This window comes from Pagrus major, chromosome 2 (assembly GCF_040436345.1).
Source record: "Pagrus major chromosome 2, Pma_NU_1.0".
Classification (NCBI taxonomy): Eukaryota; Metazoa; Chordata; class Actinopteri; order Spariformes; family Sparidae; genus Pagrus; species Pagrus major.
Window position 1 is genome coordinate 14,594,520 of NC_133216.1, and position 20,514 is coordinate 14,615,033.

General features: G+C 39.2%; 2 protein-coding genes across 2 annotated transcripts; both read left to right on the plus strand.

The window, feature by feature from the left end:
• The first annotated feature begins 454 nt into the window (after positions 1 to 454).
• Positions 455 to 6,726, plus strand: tbcb (tubulin folding cofactor B). The gene is made up of 7 exons (XM_073491358.1): positions 455 to 615; positions 1,129 to 1,283; positions 2,284 to 2,427; positions 2,917 to 3,013; positions 3,332 to 3,523; positions 4,193 to 4,265; positions 4,365 to 6,726. The coding sequence occupies exons 2-7, from the start codon at positions 1,164 to 1,166 to the stop codon at positions 4,477 to 4,479; spliced, it is 741 nt and encodes a 246-aa protein (XP_073347459.1). The 5' UTR covers positions 455 to 615; positions 1,129 to 1,163; the 3' UTR covers positions 4,480 to 6,726.
• Positions 6,727 to 8,028: 1,302 nt separating this feature from the next.
• clptm1 (CLPTM1 regulator of GABA type A receptor forward trafficking) lies at positions 8,029 to 19,586 on the plus strand. Its single transcript, XM_073489461.1, has 14 exons — positions 8,029 to 8,103; positions 12,054 to 12,184; positions 13,081 to 13,195; positions 13,405 to 13,563; positions 13,752 to 13,869; positions 13,968 to 14,053; positions 15,019 to 15,139; positions 15,252 to 15,496; positions 15,716 to 15,809; positions 15,891 to 16,081; positions 16,399 to 16,494; positions 16,614 to 16,749; positions 17,977 to 18,144; positions 18,381 to 19,586. The coding sequence occupies exons 1-14, from the start codon at positions 8,053 to 8,055 to the stop codon at positions 18,563 to 18,565; spliced, it is 1,896 nt and encodes a 631-aa protein (XP_073345562.1). The 5' UTR covers positions 8,029 to 8,052; the 3' UTR covers positions 18,566 to 19,586.
• Positions 19,587 to 20,514: the final 928 nt, after the last annotated feature.

Genomic DNA, 20,514 nt, shown 5'->3' on the forward strand with positions numbered 1-20,514 from the left:
CAGGGATTGTACTAAGAAGTTTGAGGGGAAACCCAAATTATTATGAACCTTTGTTTGAATTGGACCCAAACATGGTGAAAGCTTTGCTGGACATTACTGAGCCAGAGTTCAATTCTGGCTAGAGATCAAGGTTAGATCAAACCTGCTGTAAAATACAGTGCATGACTGTGTTTCCTCATTACAGAGTGGTTAGTGCCTGCTTGAATGTATTATGCTTTGAATATTCCTCATAAAAAGAAACATTGTTCAGTCTTCATCTTTAAACTACAGGACAGCGCCACTGTGTGGATATTTCAACGCTTGCATTCACTCCTGAGTGATGATTGGTCTTCGGTCGTGTCAATCTATTCGTAAGTAGGCGGAGCCACGGCCCCTTTCCCTTCGTACCGTAACGCTATTGGTTGACTTCACTTCCTCCCTGATGTGATTGGTGGTTCTCCTGCCCGGGGGCGGTAGAACGTTCCAGAGCTGGGCGTAGCAGGAATTGATGTTATAAAGTGGCACAACCGCAACCCATCAAAACATCAAGCCGCTGCGTTTCTTCTACTTTGAAAGGTGGATATTGTGTCGAGTGGTCTGCTTCGAGCCTGACATCACTAGAAAATACACCTATTTGTGAGTAACTGCCGTCTAAAAACAAATTACCGTCTAGCCGAGGGTGCGCAGTGTTTCCAACGTGACTGGTGCTGCTAGCCACCCAAACAGCTAGCATGTCTGTAGCTAGCTATTATAGCTAAGTCGCTAGTTAAAAATACGAAAAGTAAACGTGAAGCTTAGATTATCACAGTTTATAAGGCGTGTAAGCATGATAGATCGGGATGGGAATTTACCAAGTCACGATGATTATTAATTTAAACGCTAGCAACAATGTAAGTCATCCATGGTCACAAGGAAACAGCAAACTTATCTACGAGTTGGGAGTGGGCGCGTGTTTGTTGGTCTTCATAGAGTATTTCATAGGAATTGAAGTGAAAGCAATCAAAGTTTACTTTCTGTCGGTAATAAATAGTCGGATCCCTGCGACAGGACGACGGGAAATCACCTGTTTACAATGTGTGTTTGCAAGTGAGAAATTGTGTATCCATTTCATCCCCTGGCTAATGCGTCACATTGCTTGTTTCTTGTCAGTCTCGACCATCAGCTGTATCCATACCATAGGCACAATGGACGGCAGAGTGACAATAATAACCAATCCCACTGTGAATGTGCGCGTCACAAGCACCGTCTATTCCTCTGAGGTGAAGCGCAGGTTCGACAGAGGGATCACTATAGCAGAGCTGAAGGTGAGACTCTCCTTATCATACATTAAACACCTCAAAAGATGCACACATTAGCTCTAATGTTGAGTTTTGACGTATCTAACCTGCACAGTAATTCAATGTTGAGATAGTTGTCTAGTTTTCTGCCCTCCTCATGTCTTTAGAGCAGTAGTTTTAATTTTTTTTTGCACCCAAGCCACACCAAAAGGAAAACCGAAGTCTTCAGACACACCTGTATTCATATCCAGGCAAAATAGCCCCTATAATATGTATCCAAAAACAGGGTGCTTCCCAAAAAGATGCAGCTGAATCAGTTGCTTCTCACCTTGAACTTTTAAAGAAAGGAGGAGGACTGGAGCACACCTGATAAATTTGCAGCCTTTTAATTGTGCAAACAAACAAACTTGTTTTTTTGGCACAATTAAAGGCAACAAATTTATCTGCTCCAGTCCTCCTCCTTTCCCCTATAACGTGTGTTTTCTTATCACTCTGTGCACGTTTATTTTTTATCTACTAATGTGTAAATGAAATTAAACAAATAACTTTATTAGTCATTAAATATTTATTAACAAAATGTATCAAGAATTCATTTGAAACACACACATTAAACCAAAAATTATAAATGAGGTCATCTGAAGTAATCAGTTTTCTCCCTTGTTATCTTCCTTTACACTGGCTGTCTAGCAGGGCCTTCGTTGTGTTAAACTAATAATTCCCACCAACCAATAATTAGGTGATTGCTGAGATACTGCGGTTCCCTGGAAGGTTTTTAAAGGATTGTTTTAGTGTATAGAATTTGCCTCTCTATTTAGAAATTGATGCATAACAAAGTAGTGATTATAGTAAATCAGTGACTCTTTCATAACTTGTTTGTATTGCATTAATTATGTATGGTAGTAACAAAATCCCACAGCACGCCTGGAGTTGCCTCACACACCATTTGGGAACCACTGTTTTAAAGACTTGATAATACCTCGGAAAGCTAAATGCATAACATGTACTATTTTGTTTATATTGTGTTTAGGCAAAGTTGGAGATGGTTATAGGTGCATGTGCCTCCTCCATGGACCTGGAATTGTTCAGTGTCACTGACAAGTTCATGCAGAAAATGGACGACAATGATGCTTTGCTGGGCTCCTATGCTGTGGATGATGACTCCAGAATACACGTATGTAGCCGCCTGGTTTGGTAGCACTTTTCATACAGTATCCTAGATCATATTGCAGTAAATTACAGGTAGCAACAAGTTATCAGATCTGTCTTTGGCTCCAAATCCAATTCTGTCATCTTGTAGGCAAAAACAAATTTTTAGCAAGTTTCATCAAGACGTGCCCGGAAGCTTTTCACTGTCCAAAGTTTGCAGTAAAACATTTGTGAACTGGTTTGACAATGAGAACCATAGTTAATGTTTAATATTTTATCCTTTTCACTTGGGGGTACTAATGAGCACATAAGTTCACCAACAAGCAGGAGTTTTTAAAGCAGTTGCATTACTTTGGAACTGTAAAGACAAAAACAAATGTTGGTCAAATATTCATTGTTTTTATAACCTCGCTTGTATCAAGCTGTAGTAATATGCAGTTTTTGGCTGGTTAGAACGTTCATAAACGGGTGTAGTGTTTGTTTTTTAAGTGTTTTGTGTCTTCCTGAATTACAGGTTATTGATAGAAGTGGAGGCAAGATGGGCGAGTTCGATGATGTTTCCAGAGTGGAGAAGTTTGAACTCTCAGCTGATGCGTATGAAAAGAGGACAGGTACAGTCTGACATCCTCAAGCTTCTCTACAATGTTTAACTCTCTCAAACTTTTACTGCGCTTATGTTATTAAAGAAGTAAGATGTATTTCCAAATTTTATGATCAAAATGGGGCTATTGGATAACAATATAGTTACACAATGAATGCAATAGTAAAGATTTTTGCTGAATTTATTAGTTGGAAATTAACCATGCACTGTCAAAAATTTACCATTGACTGTCAATCAGTGCATCAAGACAAAAATTGGTAAAGCATGTTGTAAAGGGAGTTATCCAATCTTATTTGATAGAATGTGTTTTGCCGCATTCTTTCTTCAGATTCAGCACGATCATTCATGAAGAAACATCGTATTGGTCACTTCAACGAGGAAGAAGTGGCCAAGAAGAAAGCTGAGCAAGCTGCTCAACGGGAGGAACAGAAGGCTGCTGCTGATGCCATTTCAGTTGGCAGCAGATGCAAAGTGCAGGTCTCTGGGCAACCAACAAAGCTTGGCACAGTCATGTATGTTGGTGAGTGTGGATAAAGCTTAGCTGGTGTACTTTCTTTAGGACATTGGTTTAAATCCTGTGCAACTGAGGGTTTCCTCTCTAACAATGTAGACTTTGTTGTACTTTGTGGTGGCCCAATACACAATCTAACAATGCAGGAAGAATTGTGGTCCAAAATTTAATTTGACATGAGTTTTTTCCAAGTATTGTCAGTAATGAAGACTGAGAATTATGGATCATAACAACAACAACAACAACAGCTAGAATGGCACTCAGTAGAGTACATACCTCTAACAAGGCCCAGAAGTCCCCTTTTGTTTTCACTCATACTGTAGATACCAGCCCCCTAATTAAGACTAATTTCTTTCATCAAGATCCATGCATTATTCCTCGAGAAATTAACAGAAACATTGAAAAATTCCCTAGCTTGTAATGTTAAAGAAAGTGAGAAAAAATTCTCAGATCCGCCCCTTTATCCAGATCCGCACAAAAAGTTAATGGGGTCTCCTCTGGGCCGAGAACCACCCTCCATCCAAGTTTCGGAAAAATCCGTTCAGTAGTTTTTGTGTAATCCTGCTGACAAACCAACAAACAAACAGACAGACACAGGTGAAAACATAGCCTTGTAAACAGAGGTAGTAAGAGTAGAAGTACTTGGTGTAAAAAACTATGTTGTAACGTTCATTGCAGGTACAGTAGATTTCAAGCCAGGCCACTGGGTAGGAGTGAAGTACGATGAGCCCCTGGGAAAGCACGCTGGAACGTAAGATCACAATCTTTTCTTTCTCCTTTTTTTAAGCTATGCGTAATTTTGATTGTTAGTCTTGATTTTCTATTTGATCCTGTCTTTTTGTCTCCACAGTGTGGCAGGGAAGCAATACTTTGAATGTGAGGACAAATATGGTGGATTTGTGAAGCCCTTAAATGTCATTGTGGGAGACTTTCCTGAGGAGGATTATGGTTTAGATGAGATGTAGGACTGTAGTAACTGTAACAAAGAGTGTTTCTGCCCTGAAATTTGAGTGTCAACCTCCAGCTGTTCTCCATTCACCAACCAGATGACGGACAGTCATTGTCATTTCAACAAATGAAATTTTTGTTTTTGTTTTGCTTCTCTGGAAGGCATGATCCAAAGAGTGGCGTATGGAGGTCTTTTTAGGTTCAAGTTCTCTCTCACTAACAGCAATGTAACCTGATAGAGATGAATGTCAGGGAGGACATGTCTTGGTGTGCTGGATATGATAATAACACAGGAAAATCACAAGAGGAGCTCAGACCAACATGGTTTGAGAAAAGAGAGGGTTTAGTTGCATGTAAGGCAGCATAATGAAGGTTAATATGTAGTCCTTCGCTTCACGCACTTCTGTTCAATTTAATTTAGGTTGGTTTGGTAGTACTTGTTGCTCCTTTCATTAGATGGGAGTCTTCTTTGTAAAAGTCTGTAGTGACAACTTCATCTCGTCTCATTCAGTTTCAGTTTGAACAAAGATGATTGTATATAACTGTTTATAGTTGACTGTAGTCCTAGTGTTATTTGAAGACTGTAAATTGCTGATGGTTGGTCCAAGAATTGGACATCTGCCTGTTGAAGGAAAAATCCCCCGTCTAAAATACTTTGACACTAAAACACAAAGTGGAATTGTATCTTGTTTTCCTAACAGGATGTCACGTACTGTATACATCTCTAATTGACTTAAACTGGACAAACGTTTTCTGGTCATTGACTATAATCTATTTCATTCACGTTTGACAGACCTGAAATTCGTAGTTGACGAGGAAAGAACACTAAATCCTCACCAACAGGAGCCTCAATACTCCAGAGTGCGACACAGCCCTGTTAGTTGTAATTTTGATTCAGGGGCACCACCTTTTAACTTTTCCTAGTGAAACCATGTGTTCCTATTTGCTATAGTGTCAGTTATTGCTTTCTACAGGTGTACAATGCCTGGAATAACAGTGTGAAAGTTTGCAAGGGTAGATATTTCCTTTTTAAACCACTTTAAATTCCTTACATTTCATTTCATTTTGTGTTTGTATGTTGTATGTAAACCAGTCCCATTTTTATGTTTCCAAATGAATATAAGATGTAATTCTCATTATTTTTATTTGATTGAATTCCTCTTGTTAAACTGCACTAGAATGTTTCCTGCTTACATTGAAACACTGAAATAAAAAAGAATGTTTCAAGTTTAAAAACTTCAAAATTTGACTATTTTTTTAATTAAAATGTGATCATCCAAATCTAATTAATCTATCAAATGGAGCTCTCCTGTGTACAAATGTATGACAACATCTGCCAATCCATCCGTTAGATATACCCACCTTACTGGAAAATGGCCAGTGAAGTCATTTCCTCCAAAATTGAAGAATTGGATAATTCATCTTAGTCCTTAGACGTGTCTCAATCTGAACTGTGAAATCGAACTGCACTAGAAAGTAAAAAATGACGTTCAAATTTTTGTTTTACCTCACAGGCCATTTGATCAAAATATTCCTGTTTTTTTTTTATTTCTCTAGTGACATATAAGCAAGACACATTGAAATTAATGCAGTTGTACAATCTCTTTTAGCATTTACCCCTTAACATGTCTATCATTCATTGGATAGTATTTTTTTGTTTAGGTGGGCGCTGAAGTAAAAGGTCATTTAGAGGAGATGTTCTATTCTGAAACCCGTTTATGTTTCCCATTGGTAGCGTTAGTACAAAATGTATCAATGAGATTTTCAGTGTACCATTAGATGTATATTTTTGATTACCATTGATACCAGGTTGACCATTAAAGAAATATTTCAAAACAAGGAAAAGCAAAACCTACAAAACTTTGATTTGTTGCTCTATATGGTGTAGTTCATCATCTTGTGTTCAGTCTCTGAACCATCATCAGTGACTCTAACTGCCTCTCTCTCCATTATCGTCACCACAACACTCTGCTTTTGAACATGTACATTTCAAATGAATGGTATGCCTTATTTATGCTTTGTCTTATGTGACCAGTCCAAAAACTGTTAACATATTTTCTCATCCTCTGAAGTTTACAAAAGAAATGTAAATTAATTATTTTTGTGGTTTCTTTTCAATGAAATGTCATAACCACGTGTACAAAAAATAAAAATGTAGTGCTGTGCTTTTTTTCCTTTTTTTAAAACTTAATCTCTAAGGTGCTGGTGTTACTATGTGCCAAAGGGGGGCACAAAACAATAAAAATGATTTGCCAGTACACAAATTCATCAGATTGAGTATGTATTTGTTTATACATGTTTCTCCCTGAGGTTTCTATCTGTTGTGTTACTGTTTCCGAGGCAAATTTGTTTTGTGATTTTCGTCTATATTAATAAAATTCACTTGGCATGACAAGGAAGTAACATTATACTGCAAATGTGTGGTGAAAGCATATAAAACATCTTGAAGGAAACGTCTTTATTTAATTGTTTACTCTATATTAGTTGTTTTACTGATAAATCAGTGGTAGTAATGCAGTAATGAACAGTGGGAAGTTTGAATAGTGAAAAATACAGACAATTAAAACATACTCTCCCTGACTATATTGCATCCAAGACAATGGGACAACGCTCTATAGTGAATATGTAGGCCTACAGTATGTAGAATATTCATAATATTGTGCGCACTGTAAATTATTTTTTAGAAAAAGAAAAAGAGCATATTACACATCGACAAAACAAAAAACAACAGCCGGGGGGTATGTTTGGTACATTACACAAAAATATTCAAAGAAATACATATGTTAAGGGTTTTAACAGCCTTTTTATTATTAGATTTAGAGATGAGTTTTATATATTGTTAAACATCTTAAAGGAAAATAACAAAATTAGGTTTTTTACTACTGAAGTTACATGTATGAGTGAAACGTGAAACGAAAGAAGTACATGCGGATGACCCTGACGAAGGCCACAAGCTGAAACGTGTCAGTCACCAGATGAAGTTCTTCACACTGCAAGTGTGGCTGAAGTTTTTGACCTTCTCAGACTTTTTTCCCTTGTCCATGCACCTTTGAAGTAGCTGAAGTCCCTTCTCTGCTTCTAAAATATTCATGGTATAGAAGTATAATCAGGAAAGGATACTTTATATATCAAAACAGCTAATGCATTTGTTTCAGAATTTAATTAGCTCATTAAAATATTATTATTATTGATGAATACACAGCAATTGATGTTGTAACTAGTTGAGGTAGAGATATACTGCTGTGTAAAATGCAGTATTTGTCCATGAAATGCTGTGAACCACAAATAAAACAAGTAGTCCAGATTCCATTTTTAGTTTTTGGAAAGCTTTCATTTTATTTTGTTTGAGTCACGCGTCCAAAGCTGCATGACTGAGCGCAGTGTTTCGTGCTGTTTCATCAGCCTTGTCACAAAAAGCAGCTTACAATATTTATCAGCCTCACATTCTTCATCATCCCCCCCCCCCCCCCCCCCCCCGAAGACGCACGTCACTCCAATGACGCTACAACTGAGATCTCGCGAGACCGAGCGCGGTTTCCCAGCCAGCAGTGTGGTGGAGTGGTGTGTGTGCGCGACAGAGACAAGGAAAGATGGCGACGCAGGAGAGCGAAGCAACTAAAGCTACCGTGAGCAACGGCGAGGTAAAATGAATGACACTCTCACTGCCTTATTTACTCCTTTCGGCCAGAGCGAGGGGGTCGTTTTTTGTTTGTTTGAGCGTTGAGTGCGGGCCCGTGAACGTTTAAACGTGTTACCGATGGTTACACGAGCCCCAGTGACGTTGTCAGTGCCGGCTGGTTTTAAAACGACCCCCTCCTGTCGTTAACGATGTGTTGAGAAATCCTGCCTGTTAGCGAGCAGATGTACGGAGCGATGACGGTGCTAACTCTCACGTTGAGATGTACATTCACATGAAAATGACACGATAATTAGTTGGCTGAAAGCGTGATAGTGTGAGGCAGCCGACTGCTGCAGTGTGTCAGTGAGCTAGCTATCACAAGGCCTGAACCCGAGCGACGCAGCTCGGCTTGACTAACCAGGCCAGTCTGGAGCAGCTAGCACACATTTCTTACCCACTGTTAAACCTAATGTCACCTGTCTTTTATTTACAGCCATTACGGGGAAAACTTTAAGCTTAACGTGGATTTTCAAAGCCTCACCGTAAAGATTCACCTGGCAGCTAAACATTGACAGGTTATATGAATCAGGTGTAGCCATAGTCAGATTTGGCTAACTCGGGAAAATACTTCCTTAAATTGTTATAACAGCAGTTGTGGGAAGTAATTCAGGCAGTATCCAGGCAACTAGCAATTATTTCCGGATTGACAAATGTATGTCACAAGTTACTGGAGGTCAAAGTGAATCATCACTCTCCAGAGGCAAATCACTGATCTCTCATATGCTTAACCACAGTCTGTCAGTCTTTGGCCAATCAAACTAAATGATTTATAGTAATACAAAACCTTAATATCAGAAGGAAACAGATTGTGAAGCTCTAGCAAATGTTTAGCATTTGTAGCAGTTAACCGGTCAATTTTTTTATACCAACCATAATGACTACTGAATTGTTTTAGGGCTAGGTACGGGCTACCTTTTAGTTTTTACCCTAACCCTCCACCAAGGCTCAACAGTCCCCTTTAAATCAATCAAGCCTAATCTAATATCAAATACAACATATTTAAATCTGCAGGATCTGATTTTTTTTTTTTTTGTATCTGCATCAAATCGTACTCACTCATATATATATTCCAGCCACCTAATTATGGCATTTTTCCCCCCATCAAGAGCCAATGTTAACAAAAATGTGGCAATGTCACAAAGTTAAAGAAAGTGAGAAAAATCTCTTCCATCCAGGTTTCATGGAAATCTGTTTATTGTGTGATCCCGCAGAAAATCAACCTCCTTGGGGAAAGTAACTAGGGCTTTTTTTAACCATCACTTTACACCTCTCATGTATGAGCATTACATTGAAATCGCAGAGGTAAGCATAGATGTAGCAAAGTGAAATCCCTGACAATCTCAGAAAAACCAAGAAGGTTGTTAAACAACAAGAGTTGCAACAATTAATCCATTAGTTGTCAAATATTTAATTAGTTGCCAACTATTTTGATGATCAAGTAATCCGTTTGAGTATTATTTTTTAAAGAAAAGTCAAAATTCCAGCTTGTTAAATTTGAATATTTTCTGGTTTCTTTACTCCTCTATGGAAGTAAACTGAATATATTTTGGTTGTAGAAAAAAACAGGACATTGGAGGACATCATTTTGGACTTTCCGAAACACATTTTTCACAATTTTCTGACAGTTTATGGACCAACCAACTAATTGTTTAATAGAGAAAATAATCAACAGAGTTATGTTTCCCCCATACAGTTTGTCTTTTGAGGACTCTGAAAATACCTGCAAAACAGTGCTTGAATGTTAAACCATTTTGGTATTTTTACAGGTTGACAAAAATGAATCTTCCACAATATCAGATGCTCTGGGATTCAAATTGTAATGGCAATTAGCAAAAAAAAAGTGGCAGAAATGAGGGCAAGGGTTCAGTGTGCGCCTAGTGTGTCTTTTGTAATAAAATTGCTCTGTCAGGATAAATGCACTATTAGTTTTATAAGAGGCACTTATGTTGCTCTCAGGGCCCACTGCTATTGAATCGGCGGTATTAATCTAGGGAAAACATTAAGTGGCTAGTGGCCAGATATAACCAGAGGTGTTTGCTCTGCTTTTCATTTTCTCAGTTTAGATGTATTTTCTGCTGAGTAGGGGTGTGAAACATAGGATAAAGTCAGCGTCTTTAATGTCTTAAATAAGTCATTTGAATTTTCCTTGTGCTACATCTTACAGTTAACAAATAAGCATGGCAGAAGAGACAGAAAGCGTTTAGGGACTACTAATTGACACACATTTCACAGACATGCCCTTTGTATCCTTAATTCTGTGCCTGATATTGCATATTAGTTTGCTTCCTTCTTGTGGGAGATACTGTCATGCCACGTGAACTAAGCATTATCAGAACAGTCTCATCGTCTCTGAACTTTTTGCTCTCTTTCACACACATGCAGTGGTAATCCAGTGTCAAGCATTTACTCTGCACTGTGAATAGTTGGTTAATTGTTAATCCGTTTCAAAGTGTGTCGATTGTAAATTATTATCTTGACCTGGAAAAGATGACCTGTTTTTGTTGTTTGTCTCTGTCTAATGGTTATTTCGTTGGTCCCTCCAGGAGACAGAGATCCATGTCTCTGATAATAGAATTGCGTCTATTTTAACACAACAGGACATGGCAAGAAGGATGAAAAGCTCTATTCTGAGCCTCTTCCTTGGCCTTGAAATGCGCGTTTATGATGGTGACAGTGAGGCCAGTGGTTTTTCACAAACCTTAACATTTTCACTGTTCACTCAGTTCAAGGCCTTCTTGGCACCCTGACGAATGATAATAATCTGCTCAGCGGAAAGCGTTTTTACCCTCAAGTGTTGTTTGTTTCTAGAGGCCAACCTCTGGTGTCCCTTGTGTTGGTGACAATAGGGGGAGATTAGACGTTTAGATAGTGAATGAGTCTCATGACTTGGCATGTGCTTGTGTATTGTGTCACTTGAATAGAATGTGGCCTTGCCGGAGGAGTCGGGGGTCACATCGACACGCCCGAGGATACTAATGACAGATTTTTACTGATGCTCGTTATGCAAATATGCATGCTGATACTGGCATGAATTTGACCTCAGAACAGTTATTTAAACTATGCACACCAAAGGCTCTGTCTAGATCATGATCTTGAAATGAAATAGTAGGCATCTGCGTGATTAGTCAACTTGTCGATTAAGCGTCGCAACCCTCGTTAGCTGGCACCAGAAATACTGATCTCTGTGTGGGGAGTTCTTCCAGGATGCTGCTCTGCTGACGGTGGTCAGAGAGTGAGCTGTGTGTTGTCTTACCTGAGCTTCATTAAAAAAAAAACAAGCATCCTTTACTAATGTTGCTTCTTTGATGTTACACAACCACCCACCACTTGTCATGTTTTGAAGGTCAATGTACATAATCTCAGCTGCATTTAAAATATAATATTGTTTTTCTAAGAATGTGATCAGTGGTTTCAAATGGCTTATACGCAATATTTTTTTGGTTTTCAGTTTACAATTATATAAATGGAGAAAAAGAGCAAATCGTCGTATTTGAGAAGGTGGAGTGAAGCTACATTTAGCATTTTTTGCTCTGACACCTCAACGATCATTGGATTGTTGAAATTGTTGGAATTTTCAAATCTGGCATGTGTTTTATTTGCCAAACACACTTTTTCAAATTTGTTAAAATAAACTGCTTAAAGCACAAGTCTGGAATGAATTGTATTTTTGTCCCTTATCTGTGCCTTCTGTCCTTGAAGATGTACTATATACTCCCTGTTTTGACTGGAGACTGAGGGTGAATCAGTGTCATCACTGTCGGCACACAGTGGCTACATCAGACTTAAAGCACATGAGTGGCTCCTTCTAACCGCCAGTAAAGCTGTTCTTGTTTGACTTCATTACTTGATGCCATCGCTGCTCCATCATTGTGGCTTTGTTTGGCCACACTAACCCTGTGTCTGTGGTTGTAGGTGAGCAGCAATGGAACTGCTGCAACAACAGATGACCAGACTGTGCAGGCAGCTGGAAATGCACAGGATCCTCAGCAGCAGCAGCAACAAGCACCTAATGCATGGCAGGTCATTAAAGGAGTGCTCTTCAGGTGAGTTTTTCTTTTTAATCTGGCAGACTCACTCTCTCTTTACAAGCAGAGAGTGCCAGCTGATAGGTAAAAGCTTAATTTTTTTTTGACACTATGGGTGAAATTATCAGCAAAATACACAACGTGATATATTAAAGGGGCCCAATGCCTCCTCCCTCCCAACTGAATAAACAAGCTGTTCTCAGAGGACAATAAGGTCCCCAGACCACTGTTTGAAGCTAGAAAGATGGCAGGGTCCGCCAAATATAAACAAAGTAAAACAGTATTAAATTGTGTTGTCCTTTAAGGTCAGTTTATTTATTCAGACATGAAAGAAAAGAGTTTGTTTATTTAGTTTGTTTAGGCAGTCAGTGAAGATTTTTCTCCTCTGATTAAAATGTATTCCACTAAACTACATAGTGCACCTTTTAAGGTGGAGTCACAATCCATGTAAAAGAGGAAAAATAAATGGAAATTCAGCTGAAGTTAACCTCACTTTTAGAAAGTGCTGTCTGTACAGAGTTGTCAATTTTTTTTATATTTAAAAATATTTCACAATCTTTCTTTGCCACAGAGTACTCTGTGTTCGTCTTCGACTTCTAAGTCTAGAAGTCAAATCTCTTTTGACCTTTCACTGATTATTTTATGATGCATAAAGGGCATGTCTCTGAAAGGCTGAATGTAATGCAGTTTGACTGGATACTGTTAAATCAGATTAGCCTCCTTGTGGTTTCACTCTCCTGTAGCAGCTCTTCAGATCTCGAGAGAAAAGGAGCTTGTTATGCTTATAACCCAGTATTTCTCCTTTTACAATGAAAATCAAGGGTTAACCCAATCCCCCCCCCCCCCATCTCATCAGTATTCTTTATTTGATAACTTTTATTTTCCTCTGACTCTGTTTTTACATATTCCTCCAGAATCTTCATAATCTGGGCAATCAGTAGCTGGTTCCGTCGAGGGCCGTCCACTCCCGACCCCAACACACCAGCCGGGGCACCCAGCAGGAACCTCTTCCCCAAGGAGACCCTCATGGTATTACACCTGTCCCCTCAGCCTGCTGCCTTGTCTGCATGGCCAGCTGTTTCATTTAACATGTTGTAATTGATTTGAAGCATTCTCAAACACCCCTCATACTCTGATCCCCTGAAGTATGCAATATCGCTCCCTTTCAGAGTAACTTGCTCGCTCTCCCCTGACACTGTAATACCATAAACACCTCTATTTTCTCACCTTTCCTGCAGGACATGTATGTGTATGTGTCCCAGGAGGAGGTGTTCTCTGACTTCAACAACACAGAAGCCCTGTTCTGGTTCCACAGAGACCTGGTCTATGGAGACTGGGGCACGGGAGAGAACAGAGATGGCTGTTACGAGCACCATAAAGAGATGGAGATCCCAGAGGTGGGGATGATTGAGCATGGAGGGGAGGTAGATGTATAGTGAGGAGGAGCAGATATTAGTTTAGTAAAAGAGGCAGATGTAGGTGAAGGCAAGGAAGACGGGTTAGTAATGAACTTGACAGATTTGTACTGTAGATGGATACTGTCTGAGACTCGTAACACAACTTCCTGTTCGGTGTGTCCTTGCAGACAGTGCAGCAGAACGGTTCCTTGTACATGCACGTCTACTTCACTAAAAGTGGATTCCACCCAGACCCCAAACGCAAGGGGCAGTATCGCAGACTGGCAACAGTTCATGCAACACGAAGTAAGCGCATTTGGAATACACATTTAAAATTCAAGCTGTAATAAGACAGTAACACATTATGATTTCTGTGTTGTAATCTTTCCTTTTTACTCTTTCAGTGCTGAATAAATTCAAGCGAAGAAAATTTCAGAAGACCAAGAATCTGCTAACAGGAGAGACGGAAGCAGATCCCGAAATGATCAAGGTTGCCGGATTTTTTTTTTTTATTGTTTTGTGCACTGTAGAGCTACACCAATAAATCAACCTGACCTATATATCAGCTGATATTAGCTTATTGTAGATAGAGCATCAGTCTGTCAGCTGATAAGTTACAAGATAATTGAAGTAAAAAGTTAGAGGTTATTTTGTAGTATTGTATTTTTTTGCTGGCACATTCATGAGCTACTGGCTCGTGACATCCCTGCCATCAGTTTGAAAGGCTATGTACGTCCTGAAAAATTGAGTAGGTAGTTGTGTAGCAGGCTAAAAAGGCTTTTTGAAGCAGTTACTTTTGGGAAGAAAAAAAAAACGTTTTCTTCTGAAGAAGGTTAAATTGGAGGTTGTTTTTCATAAATTTGTATGATCCAATTCATGCTCTTTCAGAAATGGCTTGATCAAGGGCTGAATGACTTTAAAACTTTTTATGATGAAGATTTCATTGTTTCCCTGGCACAGAAGGGGGCATAAACAACAGAAAAAACATCTCAGTGTGTCCCTATCAGTTAGTAATAGTGTCACCATTATGTAGTTTGTCCACCAGAGAGCGATGACGAGATGATTTTCCAACTTTAAAATGTCAGGCGTAGTCAGATTTTTTTCCCCCCCTTGTGACCATGGTACAAAGGGATCTATATTAATGATTTTTTTTTGTTGTGTTGTTATCAGATTTTAAAGCTTTTTTTTTTACAATAACTCTATCAGTATCTGCCTCAGATATGCAGTGTTAGTCAGTATTGATACACTGTATTATACATTTACATTTAATTAAAGTGACTACATACTGCTTGGAAATGTATCCATAAAGAAAGATTTTAGGGGTGAAAGTTCATGGATCACAAAACGGCTATCCATCAAAATAATCTTAGAGAAACGCCTATTGTAGCTATTCTTGAAAAAAAAAAAAAAAAAAAAACTAATTCCTGACATGTCTAATCAAATGTGTTTCTTCAGAGGGCAGAGAGCCATGGTCCAGTGGAGATCATCTCTCATTGGCACCCCAACCTTACCATCAACATGGTAGATGACCACACTGCCTGGGTCAAAGGCTCTGTGCCCCCTCCTCTAGACCAGCGTGAGTTCCTCCCCCTCACCTTTATACCATTTACTTCACAAAACCTACAACTGCTATTAAATGTGCCAGATAATGAGACTTTCCCCCTCTGTTTCTACTCTTCTACCCCTAGATGTTAAGTTCGATGCAGTAAGTGGTGACTACTATCCCATTGTGTACTTCAACGACTACTGGAACCTTCAGAAGGACTACTATCCCATCAATGACACCCTGAAAACACTCCCGCTGCGCCTCTCCTACTGCCCGCTGTCCTTGTGGCGTTGGCAGCTGTACGCTGCCCAAAATGCACGCTCACCATGGAACTTCCTCCCTGAGGACACCTACGAGCAGTCTGATGAAGACCAAGACTCTGTCAAGGTGAGAGCTCAAGGGTCACAGAGACAGAAAACTGAAAGAAAAGAATTGTTTTAGATGTGATGAGAAGGAAATGTTTTTTGGTGTCTTGACGCAGGCTTGCTTTTGGGTCCCTTCAAGTTGAACTGCAATAAGAATGCCTCTTATTTGGATATTTATATCATGATACACTGGAGAAAAAAAACTAAAGATTGAATTTCAAAAAACACTCTCTTTGTGTAGGTGGCCCTTCTGGAAACCAACCCATACCTGCTGGGTCTCACCATTGTTGTCTCCATCGTGCACAGCATCTTCGAGTTTCTTGCTTTCAAGAATGGTAAGGTCACCACAGCGGGATCGATATTGACAACAAAAGAATAGCTTACACAGCGTGAACTCACCTCCATCTCCTCCTCAGACATCCAGTTCTGGAACAGCAGACAGTCTCTAGAAGGCCTTTCGGTGCGCTCCATCATCTTTGGAGTTTTCCAGTCTTTGGTGGTGCTGCTCTACATTCTGGACAACGAGACCAACTTTGTGGTGCAGGTCAGCGTCTTCATCGGCCTGCTTATTGACCTGTGGAAAATCACTAAGGTCATGGACGTCAAGGTAAGTCAGAACAGCACTTGTTTTTTCATGCACAGTATTAAAAACTCTGAGTCAGTGGGCTCCTGTTCTACATCTTTCAAAAATATGTGAAGCCTATTTCACTGATACCTTAACCCAAAAAAGTGTTGGCTTACAAGTAAATGTGTTAAGATGCTAAATTGGACACACATTGACTGTAAAAGGAAACTTTCCCTTGCTTCCCTGTTGTTACTCAAAATGCTAGTCTACTGTATCTGCACACTGCATTTTGCATTTCTACTTCCTGTTATGCTAGTTTGGCCTTATTACAGTTATCACCTATTTTTGTCTTTCCCTAGTTGGACAGAGAGAACAAAATCGCTGGAATATTCCCAAGATTGGTATTTAAAGACAAGTCAACATATGTGCAGTCTTCAACCAAAATCTACGACGATGTAAGTCAAATAAATACTCAACTGCAAGGGCAAACCTAAATATACATTTCTCTGTTGAGATGAATAAAATAACACAAGTATGTTGATGTCATTCATTTTCTCTCTTGTTCTGTGAACAGATGGCCTTCAGGTACTTGTCGTGGCTGCTCTACCCTCTGTTCGGCTGCTATGCGGTCTACAGTTTATTGTACGTAGAGCACAAAGGCTGGTACTCATGGGTACTCAGCATGCTCTATGGCTTCTTGTTAACCTTTGGTAAGTTCTTCTAAAGCATTTAAACACTCCACTACTTATCATTTTGTCTTGTGTGTTCCTTTTTGTTTTAGCAGAACATTTAAATTGAACATTCGGAAATGGGACTTTATACATCTGAGAGCTCAATGTTCTGTAACATTTTCTTTTAATAGTAAAACAAAAGAATTACAGTGTAAATAACTCAAAAAAACGCTGTGACCCTTAAGCACCTGTATGAAGTCAGGGTCATCTCAAAGGCACAGGCTGTTGTTTTGGACCCTCAACATCGTTTAACATATTGAGTTCCAGTCTCCCCAAAGGTGGCACTAATGGATACAGATTCTCCTTTGCTCCATTTATTGTTTTTTAAACAAACTATATAAGCGTGTGTCATCGCAGAGTGATCGTGACAGTGTAGGAGATATGGACACTGTGTTTGTCTATAAAGCTAATTGTCCCTCAGGGGTTTAAAATTTCTTCTACAAACTATGAAAAATGAGAAAATCGAGAGAGTGGAGGTGTTTACATGTCAGAAATAATCTTGATGATTTATGTGTGCAATGTAGCTGTGGATAAATTATGAATTAGCTAATGCACACAGATGAGCATGGTGAATCCCTGCAGTTCCTCATATGTCCCCTACATACAGCATATACTTGTCCATAAATGTTAGCATAATTGATTTGTGTTTTGTCTTTGAGAGTCTGTGAAAAGTTTATTTTAGAAATAGGAAACAAGAAGATAATGTGCAGGAGTGTAAACTCAGGAAAACAGTTTTTTAATAGGCAAATAAATGTTGTCCTAACAGATTTTGTTGAAATGGACAATCATTTTAAATGAAGTAGCAGACAGACATAAAGTATTAGTTAGAATTCAACATCAATAACATTCTTAACTCTCTCCCTCTCTGGATTTTTTATGTTTTATTCTCATCATGGTTATTGATTTTACTCTCTGCTGACACATCGTGCCCGACAGGGTTTGTTCCTGTTTATGTCAATCTATTTTTAAAGGCGAGATGAGGCTCATTATTGTTGTCTCTCTTAATTATCTTGTCTCCAAGTGGATGTTTAAATACTTGCATAATGGTTACGTATCCAACTCCCAACAGCCTCTGCTAATGTGCTGTGTATTTATAGACTCCAGGAGCACAGTCATGCTGCCTGCTGTCGTATTTACCTCCTCTCTGTAAAAATTGTTCATATTACCTAACAGGTGCATTCCTCTCTGTCTTCTTTTGGTTTTTAGGTTTCATTACAATGACGCCGCAGCTATTCATCAACTACAAAATGAAGTCTGTGGCCCACCTCCCGTGGAGGATGCTCACCTACAAGGCTCTCAACACCTTTATTGATGACCTGTTTGCCTTCGTCATCAAGATGCCCATGATGTACAGGATAGGATGCCTCAGAGACGGTACGTCTTCCCTGATCTGGATGTGGATATTTTGTATTTTTTAGGAATTTACCAAATCATGGGGAAGTTAAATATCCACTTCAAACAACTTGGATGTGCAGTCAAATAATCTTCACCATGAATTCCTTATGGGATGTGAACGCAGCATTAGTGTGATTTTAATTTAAAGTCTACCTTAGTTATCATGGGAATAATGCATTTGAAAAAGTGTTCCTCACTGTTTCCCTTTCCTGCAGATGTGGTGTTCTTCATCTACCTTTACCAGCGCTGGATCTATCGGGTCGATCCCAACAGGGTCAACGAGTTTGGCACTAGCGGAGCAGACCACACCCAGGACAACACAGCAGCAGCAGACGCTGCTCCCGACGCAGCCGCCGCAGCCATCACAGACAAACCAGAGGGGGAGAAGAAGAACGATTAAGCAGGACCACGCCCTTATCCGCCTCCCTGACCCTCACTGCTGGGGGCAAAGAGGACTTGTGGAAATTAGGCAGGCAGGGAGGGAGGGGAGTTGTCGTTTAGCTGTCACAGACGCCACAACAAAAAAAAAATGCAGTTCAACTGTTCCCTCTGATTTCTGTGTGGACCCACAGAGAATCATATTCAGTGTAGACTTGGTAAATTCTTATTTCTGTTCCCCGCCCTCTCGTTTTGCAGTTCAAGTGAAGTAAAACAAAACGTGATGTACTGTATTCTGTATGATTTCTCAGAGGGTAACAATGTCTTGGAGTAGAGGCTGGGAGGGGAACAGGTCGCAGTTCCACAACTTTTTCTTTTTATACAGGGAAGAAAGAGGCCAAGTGCAACTTTTGTTCTTTGTGTAGATTCCTTGTGAATTTTTTCTTTTCATTCCATGTGAGCACCATCTTTCAGATTGCCTGGAAACTGGTGAGTAGTGCTGGAGGAAACTGGAAAGATCCTGAGCCACGGCGGAGGTCGGTTCCTGAAAAAGAGAGGTGGTGACTGGAGACGAGATCCAACAAGACAGTTACTACTACCCTCAATTTTAAACAAATGGTTAATGTTCTAAGCTTGAACATAAAAAAAATAACAGCCTTGTTGGTATTAATATAAATATATTAATATTGTCAATGACTTAATTTTTGTTTTTCAGTCACTGAAACATTATTTTGTATGTCCTCAGACTGTACAGAATCTCAGCTTGTCATGTTAATAATACCGATGTCAAACCTGTCTAGCAATAGCTAATTTGCAAGTCTAATTTTTATTTCCCCCTCAGCCAGATGTCTGGTTTTCAAATTGTTTCACGTTCACGCTCCAAACCAGATCACCTTGACATTCACAGTGGAGACTGGTGTCAGGTGTGTGCTGGAAGAATGACAGTGTCTCTTGTTTTTATTTTGAGTGCTGTAAATCCTGAAACAAAGAGGGTTCCATGTTGGTACATATTAAATTTTGATTCATTCATGTTTATAGTAAAACTTATGTGTGATTTAAAATGTCTATGCAAAGCTTTTTTGATTTTACTGGGTTCAAGAACAATGTTTTTTGCATGAAACTTAATTTTTAGTCTCTTTTGTTGGTGTGCTTATACAGCATGCACATTATTATGTGGTTATGCCTTCGAGTTTTAGATCGCAGCCACTGACCTATTTCATTCTTAATTATTCTACACTGCAAAAACTCAGAATCTTATTAATCTCATTACACTAAAGATAGATGGGGCTCATTTTTAGGACAGTTTGCGCTTATTCACTGGCAGATTTATTTACTTATTACAAGTGGGTAAAACCTTGTATTCATTGTTTTTCTAACTTCCTTTTGAAGAGGCATTTTCTCTATTGTACCAATTTCTTTCTGATGAGTTGTTTTCGTTTTGATAGGACACTGAATAATGGCCACCTCAGTTATCCCAGTGCCAAAGGTGGTGATTTGTTTTTTGCTTGTTTTGTCCAAACAAAAGTCAGAAATTCAAAAAGACAGACATTAAAATGAGAAAAACTAAATATACTCATTCAAGAGGCTGAAACCACTATATTTCTGGTAGTTTTGCTTGGAGAAGTGTCTCAAACAATTAATTGTTGACATGTCTCATACCTCTTTCCAGTGTATGTGTGGGAAGACAAGAAATGCTGGCGCCAAATATTTTATAATTTTATTTTGTCACAGATAATTGAATCCTCTAGCCCCCGACTCTCTGCCCACATGTATGATTTTCTTTCTCTCATCCACTCAAATGGTTAATAGCAAACCAAGGGTAATTTAGTCAGTCAATATCCAGCTGGTGCCTGAATGATGTGAAGCCAAATTGCAGTGTTGGCATTTGTTTATATATATATGAAGAGAGCATCAGGTGACAAGCTGGAGATGTTTAAGATGGTTTTACTTGCCTTTAAGAAACGTCTGTAG